The sequence below is a fragment of the Triticum dicoccoides genome, chromosome 1B (genome assembly GCF_002162155.2).
Source record: "Triticum dicoccoides isolate Atlit2015 ecotype Zavitan chromosome 1B, WEW_v2.0, whole genome shotgun sequence".
Taxonomy (NCBI): Eukaryota; Viridiplantae; Streptophyta; class Magnoliopsida; order Poales; family Poaceae; genus Triticum; species Triticum dicoccoides.
Genome location: NC_041381.1, coordinates 700,260,676 through 700,269,197, shown reverse-complemented (window position 1 = coordinate 700,269,197; position 8,522 = coordinate 700,260,676). Strand labels below are relative to the sequence as shown.

Here is an 8,522-nt window from a genome sequence, read left to right as displayed (position 1 = left end):
AGGGAGTAGGAGAACGAGGGGCGCCGCCCCCTCCCCTAGTCCAATTCGGGCACCTCCCTTGTGGGGGACACGCCAGCCCCTTGTGGGCTGGTTTGCCTCCCTCCTATGGCCCATATCTTTCCCCGGGGGGTTCCGGTAACCCCTCCTGTACTCTGGTATGTACCCGATTCATTCCGGAACACTTCCGGTGTCCGAATACCACCTTCCAATATATCAATCTTTACCTCTCGACCATTTCGATACTCCTTGTCATGTACGTGATCTCATCCGGGACTCCGAACAACTTTCGGTCACCAAAACATATAACTCATATAATACATATCGTCATCGAACGTTAAGCGTGCTGACCCTATGGGTTCGATAACTATGTAGACATGACTGAGACACCACTCTGGTCAATAACCAATAGCGGAACCTGGATTTTCATATTTTTTCCCACATATTCTATGAAGATCTTTATCGGTCGAACCGCTATGACAACATACATTATTCCCTTTGTCATCAGTATGTTACTTGCCCAAGATTCGATCGTCGGTATCTTCATACATAGTTCAATCTCATTACCGGCGAGTCTCTTTACTCGTTCCGTAATGCTTCATCCTGCAACTAACTCAATAGTCAGATTGCTTGCAAGGCTTCATATGATGTGCATTACCGCGGGGGCCCAGAGATACCTCTCCGATATCCGAAGTGACAAATCATAATCTCGATCTATGCCAACTCAACAAGTACCTTTGGAGATACCTGTAGAGCATCTTTATAATCACCCAGCTATGTCGTGACGTTTGATGTCACACAAGATATTCCTTAGGTGTCCGGGAGTTGCATAATCTCATAGTCGGAGGAATATGTATTTGACATGAAGAAAGCAGTAGCAATAAAACTGAACGATCATTATGCTAAGCTAATGGATGGGTCTTGTCCATCACATCATTCTCCTAATGATGTGATCCTGTTCATCAATTGATAACACATGTCCATGGCTAGGAAACTTAACCATCTTTGATCAACGATCTATTCAAGTAGAGGCATACTAGGGGCACAGTGTTTTGTCTATGTATTCACACATGTATCAAGTTTCCGGTTATTAAAATTCTAGCATGAATAATAAACATTTATCATGAATAAGGAAATATAAAATAACAACTTTATTATTGCCTCTAGGGCATCTTTCCTTCAGCTTCCTCCTCCTAGGTTGGCGCAACAAGGGTGGGTCCCCTTCCCCCAAAATCTAGGTGCCAAGAGCCGAGGGGGCACCCCACTCTTTTTTCCATAGGGCCAATGCCAAGGGTGGGCCTCTTCCACTTGGGCCTTACATTGAGGACTAGCCTATGATGGCCTAGGAACATTTCTTGAGGCTCCAAAAATTTTTGGAACCTTCCTGAGCCTTTAACTGGTCTTTTCTGGTCCTGGGGCGCCACAACGGTGAGAGATGGGAAACTTCCTTTTATGTCGATGAACCAATAATGCCGCCGATTCGTTTTCTTTTTTCCTGCTCCGATTTATCTTTTCATTTATTTTATTCATTTACAACAATGATTTGTTTCCATCATTAACATTATTATTCATATCCTATTATGGTTGCGCGGCTCACTGGCATCCGGGAAGGGCTTATTTACTATTCAAATATTCGTTTTCTATCACCAGCATTAGTCGTTTTTCATATATATATATACACGCATATCTCATTATTCAATGCCAAATACTTATGCTCCGCACTGAGCCATTCGGCGGCCTCTCGCCTTGCCAAGTGGGCAGCGGACCACGTGGCTGCGGGTGCGAGCCACTTGGCCGCACTGCTGGAGTCACCCCATCACTTCTATAGACCTTATTTTTGAGTTCTGATAGCATCTATAGCCAAACACATCAAATGAGGCCCCTCAAATAACTGCAGACATGTCCAGGGCACTGACCGGGCACTCCTCATTTTTGTGCGTCCGCACCCATGTATCTTAAATTTGGATCTTCATATCCATGCAACTCATGCACGTATGAAAAGAAACTTACGTAGATCAAGGAACTAGCACCAAATCTAGTTAAATTGGGACATAATTCTAGCATAAACAATCATCTGGCAACCAAACGATGCAGTTTCAATCGAACATTACCCTAAACATACGATATAAAAACTTAACTAAACAGGGAACTGCATAGGAAATCACCATTTTCTTGGAGCCCCATTCCCCTTGCGGTCGGTGCTGCTGCTTTGGCCTTCAGTGTAGGGGTCGGCCGTCGGAGAGTCATCGTCATTGTCGAAGCTTGATCCGTCTTCGGAGTCGTTCGAAAGCTTCATGTAACAAAATTTCGATTTCTAGCATGGAACAAAGTTGATTTTGGATCAATACTTTAAATAATTCTATAAATACAAGGCTAACAATACTCGCAAATGCATATGTGCTACTTGTGAGCTGCGTTGGGATTTCCCCGAAGAGGAGAGGATGATGCAGTACAATAGAGACAAGTATTTTTTTCAATTAAGAACTAAGGTTATCAATCCATTAGGAGAACCAAGAGAACACCTCGTTAACAACACCTGCACATAAAATGACAAATACTTGCACCTAACGCAAACAAGGGGTTATCAATCCCTTGGCGGTTAATTGCAAGGATAAAATCTTGTGTAGGTAGATGGATAAATAAAATACAAAATAAAATAAGTAAAGAAAAAATGCAACAAGGTATTTTTGGTTTTTGATATATGATGAAAATAGACCCGGGGGCCATAGTTTTCACTAAAGGCTTCTCTCTTGAAAATATCATATAGTTGGTAAAGAAATTATTGTTGGGCAATTGATTGAAAAGCGAATAATCATGATGATATCTAAGGCAATGATCATGTATATAGGCATCACGTCCGAGACAAGTGGACCAAAATGATTCTACATGTACTACTATTACTCCACACATCATCCGCTATCCAGCATGCATCTAGAGTATTAAGTTCATAAAAAATGGAGTAATGCCTTAAGCAAGATGAAATGATGTAGACAAAGTAAAGTCACATATGAATAAACCTCATCTTTTTATCCTTAATAGCAACGATACAATATGTGCCATGTCACCTTCTGTCACTAGGATTGAACACCGCAAGATCGAACCCATTACAAAGCACCACTCCCATTGCAAGAAAAATCAATATAGTTGGCCAAACCAAATCCATAGATCGGAGAGAAATATGAAGCTATAATAATCATGCATAAAAGAGTTCAAAGAAGACTCAAATAATGTTCATGCATAATCTGATCATAAACTCACAATTCATCAGATGCCAACAAATACACCGCAAAAAGTGATTACATCGAATAGATATCCAAGAACATTAAGGAGAAAATTGTATTAAAAATCAAAGAGAGAGAATAAGCCATCTAGCTACTAGCTATGGATCCGTAGGTCTGTGGTAAACTACTCACACATCATCAGAAGGGCAGCAAGGTTGATGTAGGGCCACTCCATGGTTGAATCCCCCTCCGGCAAAGTGCCAGAAAAGGCCCTAGATGGGATCTCTCAAGAACAGAAACTTGCGGCGGCGGAAATATGGTTTCTGTTGGTTTCCCGATTTTAGAGAATTTAAAAAGGCGGAATTAGGTCAAACGGAGCAAAGGTGGGCCCACGATGGGCACGCCCTAGTGGTTCATGGCCACCTCCTTTCGACTTCTGACTTCCTATCGAAGCTTCTAGTGTCTCTTTTGCCTAGAAAAAAATCTTCAAAAAGTTTTTTAGCAGTTGGATTTCGTTTGGTACTGATATTCTTGAAAACAAAAAATAGGCAAAAATAGCAACTAGCACTGGACACTAAGTTAATAGGTTAGTCCCAAAAAATAATATAATTGCTTGAAATTGCATATAAAACATCCAAGTGATACTATAATCGCATGGAACAATTAAAAATTATATATACGTTAGAGACGTATCAATATGCTATTATAAATGGCTGCCACAACCTTAGGAAACCAAATTTGGGCTGACCCACCTGTTCAGAAGGGTCAGCGGTGCCCGACTCCCTTAGTCGAATATCCATAGCACGAGGCAGACCCCAAAGACCCATTGGCCTTGGTGTTTTTTACCAGAGCAAAGTCCAATGGGTAACATTGGCCCACTCCCATCTTCGCGTTGCCTATCTGACTAGCTTTTGTTAGGACCACGTCGTCATATCTGGCTGGTTGAGCCTCATGATAGCATCTTTAGCTGGGCATCTCAAACCATCTCGAAACGTTTGGGTGGACAACTCGGTCATTGGCTTGTAAAAAAAACGACCCATCCGGGCGCCTTAGATCGTCCTCAAACGTCGGGCTGTCCAGCGCCCCACATACTAGCCTAAACCGAAGTTAATCCGCAGTCTACTGCACTTTCCTCTTTGCCAACTCCACTCCCAATCCCTCCTCGATCTGAATCGATGACTGGCGACGGTAGCAGCACTGGCTTTGGTGGCGAATCTGGCGGCTCCGATGGGATGTCGAGCCTGTTGCGCGACGCAGAGCTCGACAATGTGGAGGAGATGGCAGAGATGGATGTGCGGCACCTCCATCGCAACAATACCAAGGCGCACAGACTCGCCATCGATCTGTCGGAGCGCGAGGCAAACAAGGAGGTGTCGGCCAAGGCGAAGCCGGCCCGGCATGCGAAAGAGTTGGACGGCTTGTTCCGGAGGCTATTAGGCCAAACATGCTTCGATGACTTTGAACTGACGAATGGCTCCACCTGCAACTCCGACGGCTACGCGCCGCCGCACGCCGGCGCGTACATGGAGGAGGTTCTTAGCCGCGCCAACAACTGCATGGGAAAGGGGCCGGCGAGAATATGGTGGTTTCCTTTGCCCTTCCCCGTTTTATCTATGTTTTACTTATTATTTAAGTAGTTTGCAGTACTGATTTGCATGGTACGCAGATGAATTAAGGTCCTTTTGTCGGCGTTGAAATGGTGATCCTACATAAAGTTGCATGGGTTGGAGGTTTTAGAAATGAGAGACGTGGCTGTGGGTGCAAACATATGAGACGTGTCCGGTTAGTGCCCGTGAACACGCCCGGCGTGTCCACAGGAGTTTGAGGGGCTAGATTTGCTAAGCGTGGCCGTAAAGAAAGTTGGTTCAAAACCATTAAAAGAAAACTTAGAGATCCCCCTCAAAGAGAAAATGAAAAACTCAAAGCTCAAAACAGGGTCTAGACTAGAAGAAGAGAAGCGGCGGGGTGGCTCCAGCGTGGCATGCCGGGGCGCCCACGTGGCCGGCACGCGCGTCCACGCGGTCCGCTTCCGCCTGCCGCTGCCGCCCGCCCGAGCGGCCGAGAGCGAGCGAGTGTACAAATGTCCGACATTAAACAACCAGATATGCACATATATATAAACCGAATAATGCTGGGGATAGAAGGCGAATATCTGGCGAGTAAATAAGCAGAAATAAAGAAAACCGGTGGCAGTATTGCGGGTCGCCCACAGGAATGAGCGCCTGGCCAAGGTCTCCTTCGTCTCCCCCCGCTCGCCCCCGGTTTTGGTTTCTCTCCGGGCGGATTCCTCGTCTTCATACGAGCAGAGGATGGACGCCCCGCCGATACTCCCTCCTCAATATATACCCCGCCCCGCCCCCCGACCCGACCCCCACACTCGACCCCACCTCACCCCCCGCCCTCGCCCTCGCCCTCGCCGCCGACGACCCGCCGAGATCCGCCTCCTCCCCCGACCACCATGCCGGTGGCGCAGGACCCCGTCGGCGCGGCCGCAGGCGCGGAGACCGCCTCCTCCCGCAGGAACCGCCGCCGCAACAAGAAGTCCTCCGGCGCCGCCAACGCCAACGCCAACGCCAACGCCAACGCGGCCCCCGTGGTCGCCGTCCCGGTGCCGGTGCCGGCGCCGCCCACGCCGATGCAGCGCCTCTTCGACACCAGCCGCGAGGTCTTCGCCGGCTCCGCCCCCGGCTTCGTCCCGCCGCCCGACGCCGTCGCCCGCCTCGCCGCAATCCTCAGTGAGCATCCCCTCCCCATCCCTCTCCCGTACCCAATTACGCATGGTAGGTAGGTTGCTGTCCCAAGTTCGATTCGAGTCCCAGGTGAATTTGACATGGATGGCATGGGCGCCCATCAATCCGTGTCTCCCGTGCTCGGGATTTAGGAGGATGCAGTCGCAGGAGAATGATGTAGAATTCGCTGTCCCGCGACTTGTCCACGTCGCGGCTGCCTCCTATCGGCCCGTGACTCCTACATACATGCTCCTTTTCTGGCATGCCACGAGGTCGAGCCCGCTGGTATTTCTTTTTTGCCATGCACGCGCCGGCATGTCTGCCTGCCTGCCTGCCCGTGCCCGTGCCACGCCACGCCATTGCTGCAACACCACTGCTCTGCTCTACCAGTATTATTAATAATAATAATGCTGTATAAGTGTATCCTGCTGAACTTGACAGTAGCTACCATTGTCAGTGCAACTGTGCTTGCCATTTTGCATGTTACTCATCTGTCCCATAAATTTGCATTGCTCTGCATATACTTTGGTTCGAAACATGGCATTAAGGAACCTTGTTTCAGCAGTGTCCGAGTGAGTTTGGAGTTTACAGTATTTATTCATATTGTCTGATGATGAGTTTGTGTCACTCTGCATGCGGATACTATTAGATTCTGTTCATCATCAACTAATATTCATCTATTGGTGGGAGTAGCAACTTTTCTGTTATTCTTAATTTTGAATCTGATTGGTATTTCTACCTCCAGCCATGTCTTTTATTTAAAAGCAATTTCTGGAGTCATGCACCTGCATTTTTATATATGTATATCCAAATATCATGTCGTACCTGACCTGTCAATCAATATGATGAGGTACATCTCATCTGATCATTGCACTGTTGTTTGGTTTCAGATAATCTGAATCTGCAAGATGTTGGCATAGACACAAGCATGACGTGCTTCAAGCGCAGCGACTCGAGGGCGCCTCCTGCAGTCACCTATCTGCATTTCTACGACTGCCCCAAGTTCTCGGTAAGCTCACGCCTTCTACATACATTTCATGTACAATGATTATTTCCTGAAAAAAAGAAGGGCCTCTTACGATATACTGTTGCTGAACGCTTTGTGTGCTCTGTGCAGTTTGGTATCTTCTGTTTGCCCAAGCATGCCGTCATTCCCCTGCACAACCATCCCGGGATGACGGTCTTCAGCAAGATGCTCTTTGGCTCGATGCACCTCAAGTCGTATGACTGGGCCAGAAGCATCTCGGAGGCCGGCACTACTGCGCTCACCACCTCAGACGGTAAGTTTCCTAGTTTCATTCCCTGTTCCTCTATTTACTTCTTTTTTCTTTAGCAATGCTCCTGCCGCTGACAAATAAATCATTTGCTGATATGTTTCTTGTCCTGACCACTCACTCCAGGGGCTCGTCTCGCAAAGATCAACACAAACAATGTTGTTGACGCCTCAGCGGAGACCATCGTTCTGTACCCGGAGAATGGAGGCAACCTGCACTGCTTCACCGCGCTGACCCCTTGCGCTGTTCTCGACGTCATGGGACCCCCTTACAACAGCGCTGCTGGTAGGGACTGCGCGTACTACAGCGAGTCCCCGTTTGCAAACACAGCCGGTGAGTGTTCTCTTCCCATCCTTGAATTCAGTTTGTGAAGAACATGTGAATGCTTACCTCTTCTCCTCGCTGACGAAAACGTCCTCTGGTTTCAGGTGTGGCTGACGTGCGGTACTCCTGGCTGAAGGAGATCCCCAACAACTTCCGGATGAAGGGCGTAACGATGCCGCGGGACTTCGTCGTCTAGGAAGAAGCATTGACCATTGTTACCGGTCGTCTGAAGGGCGCTCCGTCCGTCTAGCTTCTTTGTGTAGATAACAGTTGTAACCTGCGAAAGGCAGGCAGTTGTCAGTTGTCAGTCAGTCCAACCTAGCTCTCAGGCTAGCAAACTCTTTTTTTACCCTTACCCGTGTTCGTCGGGGTTGAAACTATCTCATGTCGTCTGTCTGTCGTTATCTTGTCTTGTGTTGCGATTTTCTTGTGGTTCTGGCGTGCGGGGGGCATGGTCGCTCTTTCTTGTTACCCTGTTGTACAGGCACCCGTGCTGTTGGTGCAGCACGAGTGTTTTTTATGGTGACCATGCATGTACCCAATCAGCCCAGACCGCTGTTGAAATATCATTTGTTTCATCATTGTTTCTTTCTTTCTTTATGTGGAGTGCGGGAACAGAAATGGTGTCCACTCCGCTACCCTTGGTCAGCCTGTCTGACCTCTACTACATAACATCTGGGATGGCACCACTACCTGTCTCTTTGTGGAACTGCTTGGCAATAGATTTGTCCAAATGCGGATGTATCTAGACACGTTTTAGCGTTACATTCACCCGTATCTAGATAGGTCCAAGACAAGCTCTTTGGGACAGAGGTAGTATATACTAGTACTACACAATAGCTATAAGTAAGTCGTTTGAATTTACAATTTGGATCAGTAGATTATTGGAATGAGAAGCAGGCTCGTCGGATGCAAGCAAGGAAGGAAGGAGCAATGGCCGACGATCTATCTTAGGGTGGCAGGCTCGTCGGTGATGG

The 8,522-nt window shown here is 47.4% G+C and overlaps 1 protein-coding gene and 1 pseudogene across 1 annotated transcript; both read left to right on the top strand.

The window, feature by feature from the left end:
* Positions 1-8,522, top strand: part of LOC119349826 — an 82,365-nt pseudogene that overhangs the window by 52,489 nt on the left and 21,354 nt on the right.
* On the top strand, positions 5,593-8,131 carry LOC119349825 (plant cysteine oxidase 2-like). Its single transcript, XM_037617916.1, has 5 exons — positions 5,593-5,953; positions 6,838-6,956; positions 7,065-7,227; positions 7,348-7,554; positions 7,650-8,131. The coding sequence occupies exons 1-5, from the start codon at positions 5,677-5,679 to the stop codon at positions 7,739-7,741; spliced, it is 858 nt and encodes a 285-aa protein (XP_037473813.1). The 5' UTR covers positions 5,593-5,676; the 3' UTR covers positions 7,742-8,131.